Source organism: Bactrocera dorsalis, chromosome 5 (genome assembly GCF_023373825.1).
Source record: "Bactrocera dorsalis isolate Fly_Bdor chromosome 5, ASM2337382v1, whole genome shotgun sequence".
Classification (NCBI taxonomy): Eukaryota; Metazoa; Arthropoda; class Insecta; order Diptera; family Tephritidae; genus Bactrocera; species Bactrocera dorsalis.
This window is the reverse complement of record NC_064307.1, coordinates 74,434,600-74,459,132: the sequence shown is the minus strand read 5'-3', so window position 1 is coordinate 74,459,132 and position 24,533 is coordinate 74,434,600. Positions and strand designations below refer to the sequence as shown.

The 24,533-nt window shown below is 35.9% G+C and overlaps 2 protein-coding genes and 1 long non-coding RNA gene across 7 annotated transcripts in view; 1 reads left to right on the top strand and 2 right to left on the bottom strand.

Moving 5' to 3' along the window:
* The window catches only part of LOC105227390 (uncharacterized), a 56,238-nt gene that overhangs the window by 9,867 nt on the left and 21,838 nt on the right, over positions 1–24,533 (bottom strand). For 3 of the 5 annotated variants that reach the window (XM_049458021.1, XM_049458022.1, XM_049458023.1), the window contains exons 2-3: positions 7,562–7,710; positions 3,616–6,411 (exon numbers count right to left, since the gene is read on the bottom strand). The exons of the other annotated variants lie outside the window; for them this stretch is intronic. In XM_049458021.1, the coding sequence (XP_049313978.1) occupies positions 3,616–6,066 (2,451 nt within the window). In that variant the 5' untranslated portion in view covers positions 6,067–6,411; positions 7,562–7,710. The remainder of the gene's footprint in view (positions 1–3,615; positions 6,412–7,561; positions 7,711–24,533) is intronic. 5 annotated transcript variants of the gene reach the window in all.
* On the bottom strand, positions 4–3,604 carry LOC125778785 (uncharacterized). Its single transcript, XR_007422934.1, has 3 exons — positions 2,207–3,604; positions 1,649–1,976; positions 4–1,303 (listed from the first exon to the last, which is right to left on the bottom strand). It is a non-coding gene; the product is annotated as an uncharacterized LOC125778785 (long non-coding RNA).
* Positions 10,249–10,943, top strand: LOC125778678 (adult-specific cuticular protein ACP-20-like). Its single transcript, XM_049457671.1, has 2 exons — positions 10,249–10,671; positions 10,732–10,943. Exons 1-2 carry the CDS (start codon positions 10,371–10,373, stop codon positions 10,941–10,943), a joined length of 513 nt encoding a protein of 170 aa, XP_049313628.1. The 5' UTR covers positions 10,249–10,370.

Below are 24,533 nucleotides of genomic sequence, written 5' to 3'. Positions count from 1 at the left end.
ATTAATTAAAATTTTGCCACCAATAGCAAATATAGAATTTCTCTGATTCACTTCACGTGAATTTTATGTGAAACCAAAGCTTGAACAAAAAAAGTAATAAAATATTGAAAAAATCAATAAATTCTTTAATCCAATTCTATATATGTAGATTATAATACTAAAATACATATTACGATGGAATCAGAAAGTAACGCTTCTAATTTAAATTCGCTTGGCATTCGCATTAAATATAAAAAGACGCGAAGACAGACAATTTGATCTTGATAAACAGGGTTTATTTAGTTTGCCGCGAGAATCACCTGAGCAATGATCAGCCTCTGGCCTAGCCAACTGTCAGCCAGTTTCTCGCAAATTTACCGCGCGACTTTCTAATCACATAACATCACGGCGCGACAGTCACCTAAACACTGGTCAGCGACGCTGTCTGCTTTTCTTATATAGCCGACTGGCAGCCAACTTCCTGCGAATTTACCGTGTGACATTCTAATAACATAACATCACGGCGCGACAGTCACCTAAGCACTGGCCAGAGACGCTGCCTGCTTTACTTATATAGCCAAATGGCAGCCGGTTTCTCGCGAATTTATCGCGTGATTTTCATATCATATAACATCACGGCGCGACAGTCACCTAAGCACTGGGCAGGCACGCTGTCTGTTTTTCTTATATAGCCGACTGGCAGCCAGCTTCCCGCAAATTTACCGCGTGGCATTCTAATAACATAACATCACGGCGCTGGCCAGGGACGCTGCCTGCTTTACTTATATAGCCAAATGGCAGCCGGTTTCTCGCGAATTTATCGCGTGATTTTCATATCATATAACATCACGGCGCGACAGTCACCTAAGCACTGGCCAGGGACGCTGCCTGCTTTACTTATATAGCCAACTGGCAGCCAGCTTCCCGCGAATTTACCGCGTGACATTCTAATAACATAACATCACGGCGCGACAGTCACCTAAGCACTGGCCAGAGACGCTGCCTGCTTTACTTATATAGCCAAATGGCAGCCGGTTTCTCGCGAATTTATCGCGTGATTTTCATATCATATAACATCACGGCGCGACAGTCACCTAAGCACTGGGCAGGCACGCTGTCTGCTTTTCTTATATAGCCGACTGGCAGCCAACTTCCTGCGAATTTATCGCGTGATTTTCATATCATATAACATCACGGCGCGACAGTCACCTACGCACTGGCCAGCGACGCTGCCTGCTTTACTTATATAGCCAACTGGCAGCCGGTTTCTCGCGAATTTATCGCGTGATTTTCATATCATATAACATCACGGCGCGACAGTCACCTAAGCACTGGCCAGGCACTCTGCCTGCTTTACTTATATAGCCAAATGGCAGCCGGTTTCTCGCGAATTTATCGCGTGATTTTCATATCATATAACATCACGGCGCGACAGTCACCTACGCACTGGCCAGCGACGCTGCCTGCTTTACTTATATAGCCAACTGGCAGCCAGCTTCCCGCGAATTTACCGCGTGGCATTCTAATAACATAACATCACGGCGCGACAGTCACCTAAGCACTGGCCAGGCACTCTGCCTGCTTTACTTATATAGCCAACTGGCAGCCGGTTTCTCGTGAATTTATCGCGTGATTTTCATATCATATAACATCACGGCGCGACAGTCACCTACGCACTGGCCAGCGACGCTGCCTGCTTTACTTATATAGCCAACTGGCAGCCGGTTTCTCGCAAATTTATCGCGTGATTTTCATATCACATAACATCACGGCGCGACAGTCACCTACGCACTGGCCAGCGACGCTGCCTGCTTTACTTATATAGCCAACTGGCAGCCAGCTTCCCGCAAATTTACCGCGTGGCATTCTAATAACATAACATCACGGCGCTGGCCAGGGACGCTGCCTGCTTTACTTATATAGCCAACTGGCAGCCAGCTTCCCGCGAATTTACCGCGTGACATTCTAATAACATAACATCACGGCGCGACAGTCACCTAAGCACTGGCCAGGCACTCTGCCTGCTTTACTTATATAGCCAACTGGCAGCCGGTTTCTCGCGAATTTATCGCGTGATTTTCATATCATATAACATCACGGCGCGACAGTCACCTAAGCACTGGCCAGGCACTCTGCCTGCTTTACTTATATAGCCAAATGGCAGCCAGCTTCCCGCAAATTTACAGCGTGGTATTCTAATAACATAACATCACGGCGCGACAGTCACCTAAGCACTGGCCAGAGACGCTGCCTGCTTTACTTATATAGCCAACTGGCAGCCGGCTTCTCGCGAATTTACCGTGTGATTTTCAAATCACATAACATCACGGCGCGAGTGTCACCTAAGCACTGGCTAGGCTCGGTGCCTCCTTTTCTTTAATAAAACCAGCTGTCAGACAGTTACAATACAAACTGGCCGTTCAAAATGTAGATAGAGATCATTTAATATCTTTTTATGCTATAATATATTATAACTTCGGTGCTCACTTTTATTATAATAAGAAATAGTTTAAGTATTGCAGTTCAACTGAATATAAAATGGAACATAAAGTCATTGAAAACAAATATGAAAGAAGTGTTTGCTGAACAGGTTAAATGCAGATCAGTTATTTTCACTGAATTTGATATGTAAAGCAATATAAAAATGAAAATCTTTCGTATTATCCATAAAACCTTATCTTAAATATTGCCTGACTACTTACCAACCAACGGAAGGTTAGCGAAAAAGCGTTATACAATTTGAAAAGAGAACGGAAACTACACAGCAAATAACTAAAAGGTTGCAAGAAAGTACTGACTTCATTAAAAGTCCAACATAAACAATTACCGAGGAAATTACGCAAATTCTCAGCAAAACAAATTCAAGCACGGCATCAACAAAAAATAAAAAATAGCACATAGTGAAAATTTGAATTAATGCACTTGGTAACAACGTAATAAAACCTAACAAAAGCCTTATGGTAACCTGGGGAAAGACATAACGACAGAGAGAACTGTGCACCCACTTTCCCACTTTAATTGAAACTGTTTTTTAACTTTTAAAGTAAAATGTTACAAGTGAGCAGATTAAAAATTAGTACACACTTTTATACGATATCTTATACTAGTGATCTCGTTATTTCCTTCCTTTTTAGCTGAGAAGGATGAAAGGTTATACTCGTACTAAGTAATTTGTTTAGGCATAGAAAGAAAACTGAGTATGACTTATAGGTTGCATATCGGTTTAAGAATAAATTAGCCGATCTATCAAAAACGTGGTGTAAATATAAACAGCGTTATTGAGTTACAAATGTGCTCTCATTTAATGGGAAAATTCATAGTGTTGAATTCATAAGCACATATGTCTATGCTCGATTAAGATCCTTCGGGATAAGTCCCATTCTACTGGACTGCTGTGGGAATACAAATATATAATATTATGATTACAAAAAACGAAAAGGAAACTAAAGTAATACTGTTTTTCTTTAATATATACTTATTAAAAATTAAAATATACAAAAACAAAATTAAAATTTAGTAAATTTAATTTATTTATTCAGAAAAATGTATAAATATATAAAAGTATAAAACAATGTATGTAAATATTTCATATATTTCATTAGAAGGGTGCGTGGGAGGCATTTTAGTGGCATTTACCTGTAATTTACTATTTGGCGGAGAGACTACTAAGCAAATCTTCATGGTAGCACGCAAGAATTCCTCGCGTTTTGTATTCAAATCCTGCGGCATTGCGATTGGAGATGTTACGGCTGATTGCTTTAGTGGCGCACGCTTCGTTGCGCTGTATATTATCGCGGCTGGTGTTTTAGTCGTCGTTGATGTGGTCGTTGTGTTCGTGTTGTTTTTGTTGTTGATACCTTCAACAGTACTCGTAATTGGAAGAAAGGGATTAAGGCTCTTTATAACATTGCTATCGGAAGCGGAAGTACATGGTGTAGATTTACGGAGGGAGGTATCTGGAGTAGTAACTTGCGGTTGTGGTTTGTGAGATGGCTGTTGATGTAGCAAGTGTCGTGTAGGCGAATTCAAAATGAACAGTTTACGACGCTGTCGCCCCGGAGTTGATGATGAACTGTTAATAGGACTAGAAGGTAGTTGTACATTAGCACAGCTTTTCACTGTAGCTGTTGCTGAAATAGCGCTATCACTATGTGTAGACTCTTGCGAGCCAGCTCGACTATATACAGGCGTTGGTAGTTGAGCCGAATGCGAGCCACTGCCATCCAATTCTAACCCACTCGGGTCTTCTCCCTGACCGTACTTAACATTGGTCACGTTATCCTCGAGAGGCTCGTTCTCCTCATCATAGACGCTATGATAGGTGCGGGCGATAATTTCGGGTAAAAAAGGATTATTCGGTGAGGTTAACGTATACTGATAATACGATCCGGCTGTTTCATTTGAGTCACCACGTTTTAGTATTGGCTTTGACGTGGCAACTGTATTACTATCTGCTGGTTGGGCCACTGTAAATGCGTTATCAATATCATCGGATTCTTCTGGAAAACTACCGACATAAAAATCGGCAGCTACGTGACTACAACTACCACTAGTTGTTGAAAATCCCAGATTCTCCCATTCACCTGAAGAAGAATTATGTGACGAAGCCGTAAATCCCTCATTGGAGTGCGCGTGAATACTTTTTGTGCTTTCATTACTTGACTTAAAAAGAAGATTTTGAAGACGTGTGAGTTTCGTTGAACTGCTCTCGCTTGTAATGCTGCAACTACGACTTGTGTGTTGCTGGTGAATATCACTTTTACTACTGCTTTGTGATTTAAGTTTTTGCTTTTGTTTATGTTGTTTCGCTGTTAAACCACTGTCGCCCACCGTACGTCCTGAATTGCTTGCCCCTGACACACCATTGTTGCTATTAGTGCTCACCTCGCCACCCATAGAGGAGTTCGATTGATGCCACGCCCAATAGCTGATGCTGGTTAACGACGAAGTACGTTCGCCGATCTCGCCAAAGTTACTTTCCAAAGAGGTACTTGAGTTGGTTGTTGCGACACTACTTAGGTGATGGTATGCATACTCAGGTGGTGTGTCTGCGTCAGGACTGTCCAAAAGTAGCGCCGGATTGATATGCCCCCCACCAGCCGTACTGTATGCACTGCTTTTACTACCGCCACCCGAGTCTGCACTTCCGCCGACCCCCAGGCTAGGCAGATGACTAAGAGAAAATATAGAATGCGAATTGCGTTGTAGTGGGGGCAATGATCTAATGCCGAAGGGTTTTAAGTTAAAACTGTGTCCACCACCACTGTCAATAAGGCTATTGCAGCTGCTGTTTTTTTCGTCTGGAGAGTACTGTTTATCTCTGTGATTTGTACCGCTGAGGTTCTCCAATCTATGTTCAAGTGGTTTGATCTCAAGTGATTTATGTTCGCCGCGTCGAAATGAACGTCTCAACTTCTCGGCAAATCTGCCACATGATTCTTTGGAACCCTTATTTTTCCCAGACAAACTTGGACAGGTGTTTGTGGTTCTAACTGTTGCGGTAGATGGTTTGTTTTCCTTCTTTGTGTTGTTTATATTGAAGGTATTTTCACTTTTTTGGTCGTCATTTTCCGTTTGTATATTGTCCAACAATTTTTCCTGCATTTGCGTTGATATTTTTATTTTTTTGTCCACGGAAATTGGTTTGTTGTTTTCGCCTACTGTTGGCACTGCAATGACGTCTATTTCGTTTTTAACAACGTTTTGTTGTTGCTGCAAATGTACGATTGCTGTTGCGGAAGTGAAGCCACCGCCCATTACGTCTACGCTGTCGTCCCTCATGCACTGAACATCACTATCGCCAACTTCAACTGCGGCTGCTACTGTTGAAGGTGTCCTAGTTTTTGCACTTGCACTCGTGCAGGACTTAGTTTGTTTTATGGAACTAACTTTGCTCAAGTTGATCGAAAATGTATTGCGAACACTTTCTGTGCAGCGAATCAATTCATTTCGCTTAGAATGCCTATGGCGGGTTAGTCGTTCATTTTTAAGTTCTTGTCTTCGCGTTATATGCAGTTCAACTTGTTCCTTTTTGTTTATATCGATTACTTGTTCATCTCTTTGTATTTGCGTTAGTGAACTGTCCATCGATGTGGGGAAGGTTTTTGTTTTTTTTTTACATCGTTTTCTGATGTTTTTGCATTATTTCTCCGATTACATAATATGCTAAAATAATTTGTGGTTTTCTAACGTCGAATTCCGCCTGTGGAACGCGTGTAGATAATGTAGGTTATATTCTAATCTAAATGTAAATAAGCGTTTCACATTTTCCCCTATATTTTGATTTACTTATGTCAGAAATCATTACAGATGTTCTATGAATTATTGTTCGTTATTTTGATTTTATTAATCCGAAGTTACACTGCTTCGAAAATTCTTCCACGTTTTCTTGATGTTTCTTTATTGTATTTCAATGTTTTTAATTCTAATCAACTGAAAGTATTGTCATTTAAACATTTGATTACCAATTTTAAATTTTTGTTGTTATAATGTGATTTATTATAAGCTGTAAATACACATCGTTAGGACTACTAAAAATTATTAGATGTTCATAGTTTGGACCAAAAAATATGGCGCACCGTTTCGAAAAATTTTTTTGTTTTGAGGTACGAAAAATGTTTGATAGAAAATTTTAAGAAAGCAATGTCAGTATGGTATAGGTTTTGAAATCGGAAAGAGTTGGCTTGAAACAATTTTTGATGTATGTTTTGTTTTAAAAATATGCGAATAGTGTCAGGGTTATTAGCAGAGATATTCAATAGTCTAATATTATGCAAAACAAATGAACCACACATTTAGTGTAATTTGTCTGAGGGGAGTGCTTCCATGCGTGCTTTTTATATACTTGAGCTTATCCACTACGGTACTTCTGGCGGCCATAAAATTAGCAAATTTAACAATTACATACAAGAGCATCATAAATGCAGCAGCTCCTCGACACGCTGCAGAAGTCTACCTACATTCGATTATCCAACTAATTCATATTAATGCAATAACTAGATTACAAGTAGGTAACTCGGTTAAAATCAGCTGGGTACCCGATCACAAATAGGAATAGAAGGAAATGAAAAAGCAGACTAGCCGACTCGCACAGGAGCAACTGGAGGCACAATTTCCCTTAGCAGAAAAGAAAGCAGATGATATTATATTACCGTATGTAGTTTAATAAAACTTTTACATTTCAGTTTGCATATTTTTAGATATTTAAGTTTTGACACTTTGATTGATAGCGGTCAAAGCAAATGCGAAAAGTACCCAAAGGAAGTCACAAACATGTGCACTGGTTGGCGGCCAATGTTTGATCGATAAAGCAATATATTTCCCCAAGAGCAGTGGAAGTAAGCGGATTGCCAACTGCGTATATTGTGGTGCAAAGTGTCATAAATGTGATATTTATGATGAAAAATCGTAAAAAGTAATTTATAAGTAGTTCAAACAAATTTGTCCACTACTAAATCAGCGATATCCGGCTAAATTGCTTCAAGGCTGGCATTTACAAAGTTAACAATCGTGTACCAACCAAAGATGTGACATATTTTTAGGCGTTCTAACTTACAAATGAGGAGTATACAATATTACTTACATGTCTGCATTTCAACCGTTTTTAAACATATATATGGATATATCAAAACAGAATACCTCTGAACTCATATTTGACTTTTCTAAACAATCCGCATTTTTGCTTTGGAAAGAAGCATGCCTAGAAATACTATCATTTCTGGAGATATTTACCTGAAAGTAAAAGATTGGAAATAAAGATTCATTAATAAATATATTCAAGGATTGAACTATTAAAACAAACAATTGCGAAAGGAAGAGTATTATGTTATAACGCGAAAGTGGCGCACGAAAAGGTAATATTTATCCTTTCTTTGGAATTCAGCGTGAAACTATTTCCAAAAGGCTGTTTGGGAAAACTTCGACCCCTTTCGTGCGATTTAATAATTTATGTCAACTTAATATTCGCAGTTGGAATAAAGGATGAGGTTAAATAAAACAATTTGGTTGATTTTAGCAAACACCAAAAGGCGTATTACAGCTAAATTGTCCATTGTTCGCAAGTTAACATACAATTGATACTCACTTGCAGCGCTGTATGCTGCTGAAACACTGCCATACACATTTTGTAGAATTTCAGTTTTGAATATTTAATTTATTAAATAAACACAAACGATAATTCAATTACGCACAAGAACTGGAACATTAAACGAGCATGTAAACAACACCAACACAATTAGCCGGAACAAAGGAGCAAAAGTTTGAAGATACGACGAAAACCTCTATAAGTAGCTGAAGTGCTTGGAAAATAGCAACAATTGCCTAATGGTTTAAATTAAATAAAATTTACAATATTTGTAAGGAGGCCACCAACGCTTCAAAACAAAACAGAACTGTTTGCCCTTTGATAGCTAAGTATGCCCTTTAAACTCAGAATTAGGTATTATACAAATATTTTCATAGTTTAAACAATAATCGCACAAAACATAAAATGTGCAAGTATACATAGTATACTTAAGTGTTTAACGTCCAATCCAAGTGCCACAAGCTTTAATTTGTAAATATTTTTTGTACTCCATTTGTGCATTTGATAGCGGAGAACTAAGGAATAAAAAAACTCATACAGAAACAATTTAGCGCACAAACACAGGCGAGAACTTAGGCTGGCCAACCAAAAACGTATACAGATATTATATTTACAACTGTTTTATGCCGCACGCTATATTGTTTTAGCATTTGTTGGTGAAACGGTCGAATGCCTTAGGAAGGTCGTGCCAAAAAGGACCTTCACCACGATTACACCAACTCGTATTTTAGTTCTTTCCTAAAAGCCTGCCTATTATTTTGCTTTTGGCACATATTTGTCACTTTGCTTTGGTTTCCATACAACTTTTTTTGCTCTTTTTATATACTCTTAATATACTTTGATTCCATAATTCTATTGCGTCACGTGTATAATGGTGAAAAAAGGTAATTTGTAAACAATTGTACCATTGTTGTAAATCTATTAATGTACAAGTATTTATTCAAAACCTGCAATGGTGTTTGCCCATACCACATAATGGAGTTATTCCGCGTCAGTTTGTGGTTACGTTCTTACTAACTTGAGCTTTTTATAAGTTTTTGTAATGGAAATTTTTTCACTAGCAAACATAATTTTAAGATTACAGTTAAGAAGTCCAAGCGAACATTTGGTAACAAAATCAGGGTTAGCAAATTATACAATTCACGTTTATTAATAAAAACTATGACTTGAAAATGGGTTTTAGTGTTCAGCGCGCAACAAAAAATTAGGCAAAGAAGTGAAGCATATCGGAATTTCAATATAAGTGGCGAGAAACTAGCTTAGTATTACTGACCGCTATTGAAAAGTATTAAATATAATACATACACATCCGTACCCGCCGCACTGATACTCATTCGGAGAGCAGTTTCACCTGCATGGCCAATTTTCTTACCTTCTGAACATTAAATACAAGTATGTGCAAAGGAGACCAAAGACCTTACCACTTAGCAAACGACCACCACCTAGGTGCTAACACAAAGCATACCTTAGTATTCAGTACTCAATTTATGGCGAATAAATGTTTTTATATTAAACCAATAAAGCAGTGCTAAGCTCAGGCGCTGCCGAACTTTAGTACACTCAAAACAAATTCTAAAGTTTGGAAAACACATATTTCGATTTTTACGTGCAAATGTTGCTCTAAAATTAATATTAACAAGAAGTTGCAAAATTTTTATTTTTCGTAAAAATTTCTGCCAAAAATCCTATTCATTTTTTTTTCCTTCGTTAAGGTTTTAACTAAAACACGTATTTTTTCACTTTAGATGATCTTGTAAGGAGTTATTCTGCCACCGGAATAACTCCGGAAATGGCGTTGCAATGACCGAGTTTAAAATATATTTTTCCTAAAATTTCAGAATTTCTTTGTGAATATGTATGTTTGAAACGATAAAAACTTCTAATAAAATATTTCATTTTTTATATGAGAAAAAGCTTGTTGAAAAAAGCATTTTTTACCCGAGGAAACCCATGTAACGCCTTAAAAACGAACTGATGGAAATAAATATATTCGGCCCTCCGTGGTGGTTCTGAGCGTACAATAAAACAAAATTGTTATACCCTATGCAGCATGTTATAAGAGTATAATAGAGAGTAGTGTCGAAAAAGGTGTTTTTGCACCGTTTCAGCAAATAAATGTCTAGGTACGTCTACTAATGTTGAATAATGTAAAATATTGTTTAGCATATACAAAAATGTATATTTGTGTGTACAAAGAATTAAGAGAGTTTATGACTATAAATAGTTTACAGCACCACTTAGTTAATATCAGTTCAACTCGGTTCTTTACACCAACTTCACATCAAAATATAGGTTTCGTTTAATTAGCATGTGGCAACGATTTTCAAGTGTTATTGTCGCAGTTGCGATATTCGATTTGGTGTGTGCAGGACATATTCCACTAGGTCATGCCACCAGTTACACTTCTTTGGTGCAACATGAGCAAGAGCCTCACCATGGCCGTTACACGAGCCCAGTTAATTATGTGATCTTAGGAGATAAGCAATATGAACACAATGTGCACGAACCAAAACACTATCCAAAATATGCGTTCGATTATGGGGTTAAGGATTCTCACACTGGCGATAACAAGAGGCATTGGGAACAACGTGATGGCGGTCTCGTCAAAGGTGAGTTAAAAATTTCGGCGAAAAACATCTAGTTAAGATAAGGATTAATGTCTTCAATAGGTGGTTACACACTACTTGAAGCTGATGGCACTACTCGTGTGGTAGAATACACAGCTGATGATCACAGTGGTTTCAATGCTATAGTGAAGAAGATCGGACACGCGCACAACCCAAAAGTACATTATCATAAGGAAGCCTACGGCTATGACAACCACAGACCATACCCTCAAGGGCATTCCAGCAGCTATGTGGAAATCAAACAACACCATTAAATTGTGCATCCTCTGATACGAAATATTAAAAAAGAAGAATTTACATATATCTATTTTGAATTGAGGATTAAAAAAAACCGATTAATGAGATTTTTTAAGGATCTGGCTCGAAACCGGTTTTAGACCCTTAGTCTCTTAAGCAAAGTTGTTCGAAAGGATCGGTAAAGCATTTTCCGCATACGAGATGTTATAGGAAAAAATATTTACTTGCTCTTATATACCATACATGTATTAAATTTACATATACATAGAACATATATACAATAACAAATTCAAAAGAGCAAAACTTTGAAAAATAAAGCAAATAATAACAAAACAGAGATTATGAGCTGATCGATGAAAGGAGTTTCCAAGGATTCCTTTAACTAAATTTAAGCGCTGCTACTGTGCGTATTCGGAACTAGATGCACATACACGTTTTTGTATAAAGGATCCAAATATTTCGTTTCGAACACGTACGGTTAAGAAAATAAAAACAGATTTATGTTGGTATTTACATCATTCTATCGCATATAGCACATGCGTACATCCGAACAAATTGTATTAGCCGAAGACGGCGATGAAATACTCTACCAAACGTCGAACAACAATGGCACAAATGAGCAATAAGTAGACTGTGATTCATCTAAAGGTAGGGTGCATACTCGTGCTGTCAATTTTTCCTTTGTGTACTTTGTGTATTTCGTACATTATTAAGGAGGTCGTACGAATTTTAAGAAAAATCTCTGAATTTTCATGGATTGGTTTTTACTCTGATCATTAGAAAGTGTACCGGAATGAGATCTAAAAATATAGCTATTAAATTTTAATTGTGGCGATTCTTAAAGGAATATCTTTAGCTGATTTCAAACCAGATCAAGACTTTAATTTTTATAACTATATATTTTTTCACATTTTGTATGCATTTCAAATTACTAATAACATGTGTTTCAATTGCAAAAACTTATTAGCCAACCACTTTTCAGTACTAGGACTATTTACCACCTTAACGGCGTCCATCCACACGCAGTTTAAGAGCAGATCAATTGCTTACTATGCGCAGAGCGTATGGGTGCACACAAACGCAAACAATGCCTGTTCGGTTCGTGAATGCGACAGCTGAATCCAAATGATTACCACTGTTCTGTAGTACCTTATAGTTAAATAGGTACATAACCAGTCTGTAATAGCAGCTTTGTCAGTGAAACGCTGACACATCACCCAAATTGCAGCAGCCAGCATTACTCGTATAAGCTTTTGCAAATTCATTGAACCAAAGTTAAATCAATGAGTCGTTGTTTCATTTCTTTGTGTGTTCGTGCGTTCGTGTGTTAAAGCTGCAACCTCCTAGTGTTGTAAATGTTAAATGGTTAGGTGTATTGCATTTGCATAATTGGGGGTCAACCGTTCATTTTCTAACCACAAATGCATTTACAAACCCACAACTACTCGCACTTATGCGCTATCGAACAAACATAGATACTGCTATTTGCTATGTATGCAGGAATTTTCATTAGCAAGGTGGAAATGTACGCCTTTTGTGAAACATCCCTTGCTCTTAAATTGCTCGTTGAAATATGTAGTTTGCAATTCCCACTTGATTAATTCACTTAGTGCACAGACTAGCTATAGTCATTTGCAAGTTTACATAGATGTACGATTTGTTGAGAATATTCCAAATGTGTGCTAGTTAAATAAAATACAAATTTGGGACTAATGGGATTTCGGTTGAACTGAAAAAGTGTAGAAAAAGTATACGTGGTACATAATATTAAATTAGTTTAATGCACAGATTTTGTAAAGTCGAAGCTTAACGAAGCACTAAAGGCTAGTTTTTACTTTTTCAGCTTACTATAGCCAAAATTTTTTGTTAAAATAATATCATAATATCAAAAAGTTTCACCTTGGCGAAAATATACTGAAACGCACTTAGTTATCTGGGTAAAATAATTGCGTAACGTATACTATCCTAAGACATAATTGCTTTGTTTTAGCTAAATGGAGTGAAAAATGGTTAGGTGCAGTTGTCAGAAGTTAGGTTGCTATTATTTGAATGATAGTGATGTGCATAATTGAATAATGAATAATGGAATTTTAATGACAGCTTTCTTTGGAAAATCGAAATAACGATTAATTGGCGTTTTTATTGGAAGACAAATTGTTGTCCGTAATGCATGATGCATGATACATACTTTTCCCCAATTAAAATGACATATGAAGTTACACATGTATATATAATATATTAAATGTGTACCAATATATAATTCACTTTTTGAGGATATATTTAACGCATGACGTGTGAAATTCACAAGTCAATTTTAAATATCACTCTATGTATATTTCGGCTATAACAGCCTAATCGGTGTCTACGGCATTAAAGAAGAAGTATGTACGCTATTGAGCATCGTATTGTGGAGTGCCAACACAAATTGAACGCAAAAACTGAGGAGAGGCGCTATCTAATAGAATCAATTGCTTCGACAGTAATATGCGATAGATGGCCTAATACAAAAGCTTTCAGTGCGATAGGGAACAAAGTAAACAGTTTTCTCTAAAGTATTTTGTGGCAATAACAGGAATGAATCTTTAAAATTAAGTTATACAGCTAAACATTAGCTAAGTAGTAATTAGTCTTTCTGTAAGATCACATTGGTTAACTCACTGTCACAATTTTGATAAATGATTCATTTACATATGTATATTATGTATGAGTATGGTCCCTAGTGCGTATTATGAACATTTCTTTAAGGTGTAGGCCCATTTAACTACTAAGTTTGTGGCGTGGTGTGAGAAACCAAAACAGTTAGTTATAAATACCTGAATGGTTAATATATGTCATACACTTAGAACTTGTGGAGGCAAGGCATTGTAAGCATTTAATTTGAATATTTTAGCAGACAACATTTAACTTTCTTGAAAATAGTCAAATATTAATTTCGGATTACATTTATAAGAAATAACGTGCCTGTCGTGGCCTTATCACCAAATAGCTTCCCCTTCTACATTCACTTGGCTTTCAGTTAGATATCCTGCCCACTTATGTTAATTAGTCACGGCGCGAGTCGAACCGATAATTAATTGGATTATAATTTAATTGTGACAGCTCATCAACACCGTAACCGATTTGTAATGGCTTGAGCGAAATCCATCAGCTCTGGGCATCGAATCAGGTAGTGGTAAAAACTTAAAGCGAAGGTTTATTTATTATGTTCACAAATATTTTGGAATTAAGAGAAGAGTTGGGCTGATGAAAAGAAAAAGTCTCTAATACGCATGCTGTGTTTGAAATGAGTGTCAGCTAATTGAATTTTGTGAATTTAAGCTACTCATAAAAATGAAAAAAAAAAAAAAAATTTGTTGTGAATAAAACATATGTGTTGGTATGCAAAAATTATGATGAAATGAATTGTAGCAACATATTAATTTCTACTTTCAACTATTAAATGAGTGAAAAATATTTTTATTTCAACTGAAAATTGGTATACATTCCGTTCTCAATTACTTAATGGGTTGAAAATGAACTGGCTAATGTATACAATTTACAATATGAATGTAGAATGTATTATTATTAAATATATTTATACTCACATATTTATAATATCATACTATAAATGCGACTGAAAATGCGCACATCACAACAATTATTTAATGCGCCGTTACAACTTGGTTATGTGCATAAGTATGCAAAAATATGTTAAATGCTGGCAATGTATGTAAAGTTATTTATGGAAATCATTGTGTAAAAGAAAATACGGTTTGTTTGCTTATGAAGGTATATTTCACCAATGACGGCCATATGTGTGTAACTGTATGTGGAATGTATCGTTGCTCCTTTTGTTAGACTGTATTAAATCGATCGTAAATTCTAAAATTTCGACACCTGTGTACAAATATGTGATAATTTTATTTGTATTCAATCTTTTATTTTGCAGAAATTAAACTATGTGGCCGTTAAGAATGAAAAATAATACTAATATTAGCGCTGAAGATTTTAGTGTGATTCCGCTTCATCCTCTTTGTCATATTCCAGCTCACGCTATTTTTATGTGTATAATAGCGCATCTGATATCTAATAGTAGACCTACAAATGCTTGCACGCTTTTTTCACACGGCGAAGTAGAATTAAATTCAATTTACTATGACGTCAGTGGTAATTATGCAAGCCGTGTAAACATATTTGTATATAAGTGCACATATTCATATGCGTGCGCATTACTAGATGTCACACCATGTATGTATATGATATTTTCTGTGCCCTGTCTTCCCTTTTATCCTGACTGTCTTAGGTATTTATAATCATAAGTAATTTATGGTTATTAAACGCAACATTGTTGTCAGGTGTCGTAGCACTCGGTGTATTTTATTTATTTTGTCTTTGTGTGATTTAAGTCCCAAATATGAGAGTATGTTTATGTGCCAGTTTTCATAAATATGCTTTAGTATAGTATAAATATGGGGATGCAAGTTGATGGAGTGTTTTTTGATTTCAGATGCCGTAAATTCATCTTTCTACATGCTTTGACATAATTGCTTCGGTTGCGAATTCATAATATTCTTGACGCTTTGTGATTTTACTGCGTTATTATTAAAAAACAAAAATAGTAGTTTAAAGCAAAGGATGCTATATTTTTCATATACGGGTAGCAACATAACTACGTCATTACTGAATTTTTTTTAGATGGAAACCAACTGTATTGCGTTACTGACTGATATGTTTAGTATTCCGGATTTTTTAGTGGATTTTGGAAGCCAATATGAGTTTATGACAAATCTATATAGATTTGAGCATAATCAGCTTGTATAATTTCGTAATAGAAAAAAGCAATTAATACAAGTAGGGAATAGCTAAACATTACTCATACGCCATGTGGTCGTTAACGCGACCATTTGGAGGAAACTTGACTGAATGACGCTAAAACTACACAGCTGAAATTTATATATTTGTAACTCAATTACGAGCAAAAAGCAAAAGGGTACTTCTGCCTTTACTGACCCTCTATTTTAGAGATAACAACACTATGCACACCAGAAAAGAAGGGCATAGCTTAAATTTAATAGTGGTTTATAAACATACTCATATTTGGTAGAGTAGTGCCCAATTATGTGCATAATATTTATTATATGATTTTATCAGATTAATTAGCTTTAATAACTTATTCATTTATTAATTAATGCCGAAGTTTTTTCTACTCAACTTCAAATATAAATACACAAATTATAAAAAATGGGTAGTACAGATAACACTTGCTATTTTTAATAAATTGCTAAAAAACGCTCGAAATTCGAGCCTCTAGACCCGAATACCCGAAAAAGTGTTCAAATCTTATTTTCAATTAGTTGTTTATTGTATTCTAGTAAGAATTGGAAAAATTAATATTCTTGTATATTGATGAGAGTAATGCTCAGCTTATCGACAATGTACTAAGGACGTGAGTGGTCGTGCAATATGGCTACCAAAGTAAGAAAATATAAAGACCAATTGTAGAATATAAAAATTTAAATTGTTGCCAATTCTCAATACTTGAAATGCCAGGTAGTCAAACTGAATTTCCACCATTTTAATATCCGTTTCGCAATCAACCTGCAGCAATAATAAATTCAATGCATCCACAACGGCAACGAAGACTTGACCTTACCAATATACCAAATGTGTTTGTAATTTTTACAAAAACTCTTCTGTGTAAGTTTCGACAGCACTTATTCTTGATGTAACCAAAAACAACAACAGGTGAGTGAAACTGGTCTCCTTGACATGCGCTTTCGTTTTGGAGCATTCTTGGTTATGCTTATTAAATATGGCAGTTGTTGTTAAAACTTCTCTAAAGTTGCGGTGAGACCACCATCGATTGTCTGTGGAAACAAATTGCGGAAAGAATCCTCAATTTTCGGCAGGTTTAATCGGGATATCTAAAGGGTAGAATCTTTTGAGCTTCCATACCAAAGAAAATAGCAAAGCGATCGTGAAGTTCATATTTATTATTCACAAAAAAATCACTATGACTTAGGGAGATATGAGAAAAATGTTTTATTACCTTATCCCTTGGACGAAATAGTTTATTAAACATTATCAAATGTCTCACTTATTTACTGATACATATTTTTTTTTAGAGGAAAGGGCTAGAGTCTATGAGATTTGGGGATATGAATTCGAGTTAAATTTTTCATTTCATTAAATGCTTCTTGTAGTTCCTGTACAGTTACATTCCTTAAATGAAATCCAATTTTCCGCCCAAGGTCACTTTAATGGATTACTTTTCTTAGACTCCGCAAAAGCCGAAAATAATTAGAGGAATAAGATAGCGCAAAACTGCAGACTGCACACCGAGAAAGCAAGGAAAAAACGCAACTGCAAATAAAACTCAAAGATATTTCTTTTGCGAATTTTTTACTTTTTCGTAAAGACGCATGCAATGCAACTCATATTAATAAATTAAAATTTTATACACATTTCTTGTAGTAAATGTGTATGCACTCAAAAATAATAATAGTGGCTGCAGAGTGATGTAGACTGCACAATCAGAAAATTCGAGAAGACATTATGTGCAACTTGTAAGCTATCGTAACAAATGGACGACTTTTGCAAGAAGATATACATATGTATGTGTGTGAATAAAAGAGGAGAAGCTAAGTACATTCTTTTTACAAATGTACATCCTGAACGGCAGCCGCCAACCGCTGGGCTATTCCTTTTGGCAATAAAAAAGAACGAGGCTTTCGCGTTGACTTTGACGTCAGCAAATGTTGGAAACAAACATAAATGTGGGAGTCACGAAGGCATATAAAACCAACCTGCCTCCACTAAAACTTTATGCATTTCTGCTATACTTCTCTACTGAATATTGCATAAGCTTATTCTGAAAGTAAAAATGGCAATGTTAAAGGTGAAGAGCTAAATAAGGCCAAAAATACAGCGAAAAGAAATTCTACACGATTTGCAATTAGCTGTTGCTACGATTTTACCAATACGCCTCTTGTTGCTTCATATTTCTCTTTGGTTCTGTTCTTTTCCTTAGTAGGTATATATTATTCCCACAACATATACTTTTGTGCATAAAAGTGCTATCTATGAGCAATACTTCTTTGATTTGAGTAGGCAACGCTGGATGGAAACGACATCAACACAATGTCCGAATATTAGTCGAATATGTGATATGATAAGCTTACGTTTACGCAAATATATACTAAAATATTTATGCATATGCGCGTATATCAGCCAAGTACATTAATGGCACTTTTTTGTACATACATACAAACTTATGTTTGGTTAAAGAGGCGCACACACAGACGGTATGAGTCATTTGTGGTACTAAACGGTTTATGCGCAAGAAAACATGCCCACTAATATTTATATTTTGAATTAAGTTTCCACATACATATCTTGATTAGTTATGTATGAGTAAAATGCTCGGACAAATATCTGGCAAAGTCACAATCGACATTTTATATGCGTAATTGTATGACTTCCCACTTATACTAAGATCTATGCACACTGTGGCATAGATTTATGTGTATTCCTTTGACTTTGCTGCTGAAACAACGGGAGGTTGTTGGATATTTACAATTAATTTAACACTGCTAAGAGAGAGAGGCTCTTTCACCCTTAACGCAACTTTAAACAACGCGCTGCTGGTTATCAACGAGTCAAAAGGTTAAATCAAATATTACCGCACAACAATTTACGTGCGGGGAGCGCGACCAAGTTAACGTAGCTGTTCTGCTTGTACATACTTGTACATTTACTAGTACAGTCAACCTGTGGCGTAATTCAATATTGCCTAACCACTTTATTTACTTTCCCAATATAATATAGCAATTTCTTGAGGTGGTATTCTAAAGGCCCGAATAAAGTAGTTTCGGCGTCGAAAAAACTGGACTGGTTCCAGTCCGGTTGCCATGACACTAAAATGGTTATAACTTCGGAAAAACTTTGAAATTTGAGAAGTCCTTTTTGAATATTTCAACTATCGAAATATGAAAAATCGATTTTTTTAATTTATCTACTCCTAATTGTGGCTTTAGAAGACGGCAGTGACCCCAAATGCCACTTTCATATAATTTTTAAAATATTAACCGCTTTCAACCAATGTAACTTTCTCTAATGGGTAATTTTGTATTTTCGTGTATAAGCTATATTCAATTCATACCCAACGAGCCAAACTACTTGCAAGTAATATGAAAACAAATTTGATTATAAAAAAGTAAGCGCACACAAAACCGATTTCGCTTTCGCCAGTTGTTATTCTTACCACAACCTCTTAAAATTCAAGCACGTTTAGATTTTCTAATTCTTCAACCTTATTTCTATTTCGACATTTCGGTTTACTTTACTTAACATGACAAAAAAGCAATTTTTAAATACATATAATGGAGGTTCCATAAATTTAATTCTGAAGTTAATTTCTTAATAGCTAAAGTGTGATTATGCAGTGATTATTCATGATAATTATTCTTGCTTTTAAAATGCCTATTGGGACAAACTGCGTGTACAGACCGGCTACAATGTAATAATATGGTATACATTTAAGCGTTGCCATTATCATTGATTTATATGATGGTTCTGGTATTTAACCCCCCATGAAAGCACCACTTGCGTGAATGGTGCTTTTGAGAGTTGCAAAGTGTTTAACATGCAAACCAAATTTGAATAATTTTGCTGTTTTTTGAGGTTTCGAAGTGGTAAATACCTTTCAGACATACATATATATATAATACGTTTGCTTGCTTGAATGAAATGAGGGTTGCAGTTAACAGCACGCATTTTTTCACTCCGCACTGTAGCAGCAAGTACGGCCTACGGTTAGTAGCTTCACGTCTTCAAAAAGCGTTTGACACCCTCCTAAAAGTAGCATGAATTGAGAAAAAACTGACAGCTATGTGAAAGTTGGTATTCCTGCTCGTTGGAATCTAATATGGTTGGTCAGTCTACAGCTATATGAAGATAAGTTAACCTTCATGCTTGCTGAAACCTCACATAGGTTCATTTGCATTATGAAGAGCGTAAATATTATGACCACAAGACAGAATAATTTGTTAATTAACTAAGTATTTTAACCATTTAGCGCGTATTACACCCATAATATTCCAAAATTGATAAAATCCAACCACATAATATGTTGCATTTTTATGTTATACATACTTATATTGTTCAATATACTGAATATTTAATGAGACTAATTGCTACGAAATATTGAATAATGAAGCGTCTTCACAAATCAAATATGCAATTTTCGGGATTGTAGACAGAAGTTAACCCTTGTGTTGGCACGACAAATTAATGAGATCAACAAAGTTAGGAAGACTGTGCACTCAGAACTGGTCAAATATTTGTATTTGGCCCACTTTCATTAATTAATTGGATACATATCACACCAATCTGCTTAAACACAACACCAACAGGCTGGCCGCCCTGTAAGGTTGCATGAAATCCAGCCACACATTGCACACACACACACATGCACGATCGTGTAAATGGAAATTGTTTAAACAAAAGCAAAACAGCAAACTCATTCCGATAACAAAATGACATACAAGTCATTATTGCAATTTGTGGTGATGGCGTTGAATGTACGAGATTTCCTGTGGCACGAATGAAGGACTCTCACACAAGTTACGCTCCTACTTTTCCACTCACTTCCGGCAATTAGCAAGTGTATTGGTGCATATGATTGTACAATTACACATTTGATTACGGCACGGTGCAAAGAAACAAAATTATTTGTCGAGAAGATATGTACATATGTATATCGATGAAGATGAAAAAAAAAACGAAGAACATATTGAAAGTAATTGTTGTATGCACATAAGGCATCGTATGTATAAGCATGCGTTAAAACAAAAAATAGCTTAATACTTTCGGATAATACATTTTTTTTGGACAATAGTCATTACCGTCATTTATTGAGGCTATTGAAAATATTATAAAATTAAGATGCAAGAAATAACAGTCTAAGATATATGTAAGTCTGCACACAAATCCCAAAAATACCCAAATGAACGCAAGATTTAAATTTGCCGCCATTTCAATTAATCTTTTCACAAATGACGATGTGTAAACACTTTTCCGACCTTATTTTGTATGAAATTTTCGAACTGAGGCCGCCAGGATTTTATTATTTTTGAAACATTGTTCAATAATTTAAAACTATTGATTTTGGCAATCATTCTACCATTTAAAGGTATGAAACTTGACTGGATGAATTACAAAGTACACAAAAGTATGCTCTAGTCGATAATGAGCTTCTATACTTGTATAAAATATGTGCTATATTCTTATATACTCTTTATGAGCAAACATCTAAAATATCTAATTTTTACTAACTTCATTAAATTTTATCGTCTTCTTTAACTTTATTGTAATACCTCATTGCCCACACTCACACTGTTCAGTGTCTCCATTGATGCCATTTACATTTCTCACATTAACATCTTTACGTAAGAGGGCACCTATTAAAGTTTCACCTAATTATATAAGTAGCGGTTGGGCGCATTAGTACCACGCTAAACATGATACGTATACGCGCTAGCGCCCAGCGCTCGAATAAAGCGCGACCCAGCCTTGCCATCGCCTTTCGGTACGTATTGGCCTTAGTATGCCCAAGGATAGACACACACACACAAACACAGAAGAATCGTGAAAATAAAATTAAAATGGCATACGCAAAGAAATGCGAAAAGGCCGTTATAAATGAGATACTATTTCAAGAAACGCTGTTTTGCCAAAGGCAAGCGCTAAATAAACAAACCAAACATTGGCAGGTAGAAGAGAGTGCACGAATTCATTACGGAGCAAAACGAACTGCACTACACCCAAACCAGCAAAGTGTACTAGACTCAAAGGCGAAGGTGAACTGCACTAGAGTGCCAAGATAGGCGAGGTAAGACATTCTTACGTCATTTACGTAATTAACTTTAAGTTTCATTCAATTCGTTGGCAAGGTCATTTCAATGATGGTCACTACCAATAAACGAACGTCCACCGCAAACAGTTTTAGGTCTGAATTTGTCGAAAATTCGCAGTAGGAGCGTGCGAGTATATTACGCGTAAACAGATTGTCTAACACGAAATAAAAAGAGGAAAACATAAATACTTTTTGCCACATACAAAAAAGAGTGTGAGGTAAGAGAGTTGTGTCATGTCAAAGCTAGAGCCTGCTTAGCACTGGTTCACTTGCTGGCTGGTTGGGGTTGCTTATGTTCCGAGTTTACTTTTTGGCGTTTATTGCGATTTTATTTGGCCTTTTTATTGATACATATATATTTGCTTTATTCTGTCTATGTCAATCCACAAATCGATCGTTATTTTCGAAAACTTTTCTGCAACTTGCCGACAATGCAAAACATATGAATATGGTGTACGCACATACGAGCATCACCAGAAGTCGTTTGGTCACTATGGTGTTTGCGTGAGTGGGAGTTTGACATCCACAATCTTTTAAATCCCAGCTGTCGCCTGTTATTAACCATTAACTGACAGCGTAACTTATAACGACAATTTCGGCGATATTTTGTGGAAATGGAAAAAAATTGCACAATTCCCTAGAAAACTTCTTCAACTAGGCAATGGTTTGTTTTAATAGTGCTACATAGTAGGGTATATCTTCTTATTCTTTAATAAAGTAGACACCGATTATTAGGTTATAGGCGAGTTAACAACAGCGCGCCAGCCGTTTCTTCTTCTCGCAATTTGGCACCAATTCGAGATACCAAGTGCAGCCAGGTCCTTCTTCCCATAATCTCTCCAACGAAGTGGAGGTCTTCCTCCTCCTTCGCTTCCGCGGGTGGGTACTGCGTCGAATACCTTTAGAGCTGGAGTGTTTTCAATTTTTTATATACGTAACTATAAACCACTGAGAACCAAAAATATGTAAAAATCAGGTAATGTAGTTTACATCGAAATTATAATTCATGCATTAACTTAAATGGAAAAAATATTTTATCAATTCGAAAATCAACGCCGAATTTTATTTTACTCAACGGCCCCGAATTGGAAGCTTAAAATCATGCTTGCACAGAGGTAATTGAAATATATTCCCAGGTTCAACTAAATATCAGTATATTTACTTTAGTTTAAGTCGTCCAATTTTATTTTAACATGTAGCTAGAGATATTATTTGTAATTGACGGTAAAGCCAGTTCTTGAAATATTCTTGTATTTATTAGAGTAATAATTTAAATATAATTTCTTCTTTCTTTTCCGCTGCAAGATATATGAAAGTGAACATCACTTAGTGGTGCACTGTGCATTGAAGCAAATATCAGTTAAGGGATTTACAGGAAAACTGAATTTCCGTTATGCGTTCGCCTAAACACCCAGGGACTAATTAATGGACATTTCACCACATTTTATTAACGTGTTCGAGAGTGAACGAAATAAACAGTACAAACTGTTTTTTTTTGCTCAGTGAAAATTAAGCGTGATTTCTATTTGACACTAAGCTGGAATAAAACTATTATCCCTCACAGTCGACACAATAAAACTTTCATGACTACAAACATACACAAATAAAAATATATAAGATTGGCATATGTAGTATATTTAGTGTTTCTGCGCATAAATTCAATTGCAACTCTTCTGCAGAAGAGCCTGTAAATTAGACGACATTTGAAATCGGTTTCTGTTTTTCATATCACACCATCTTTTACATCTAGTCTATATTTAATAGTTTATAATGCAAATGGTTAATGATATTTCAACACAAAAATTTCACAAAAACTAATATTTTGCAGCAGCATTGCACTAAATCAAGCTGCCAGTAAATATACTCCTGAACTGCCAATTTCTGCATAAAGCCAACCATGCCTCTTGCACTCAATAATTTCAGCGCTTTGACTTTATATTCGCATTTTCCGTATCTATCGTTTGGATTCGAGTGCCTGGATGTTTATGTGAAGTGAAGCTTTGTTACAGTTCACTTGCGCCCGCCCATCAATATGTTGATTGAGGTGATAAGTGAATATAGAAACATTAAACTTCATGTAGGCAAGGCCTTGCATGCAACGTTTTTTTTGCTACCCTTTCTTGCCAAAGATATTTTGCTGTCTGTATGGGGACTGTGGGGATTTTAAAAGTGCTTTAACGACCTTGCTACCAACGCCATCATCAACAATGCACAATCTAGGATTTGCATAAATTGCATAATCGAATGCACTTGTCAAAAACAAAATTGAATTCAAAATTCAATTAGAAACACAAAGGTTGTTATGTAAATAAATTAATGGCTTTGTACTCAATTTAATAACAAGAAATCAGCCCGCTATGGCTAAGTTAAAATATAATATTACCTCTTACAATTTATATATATGTACATAACATAAAAAGTAAATGAAAGAGTTAACGGTAAATGCCATAATTTCGCTGTAAAAGCTGAGTAAGCGTAATGTGTCATTTATGTTATAATATAATGATAAAATGGTCATTTGACATGCTTCACCGTTAAGGCAAAGCACAAATAATCAATTTCCGGTTTGCTAAAGACAGCAAAGTTCGCCTAGAAGATAACTACAAACCATCAAACCAGTGCTGTGACCTTAATGTGGAAGTTGACGCTACTTGTTATTAGATTTCTTTAAATAATTGAAGCTTTATCTTTTGCCTTTGGTCTACATTTGACA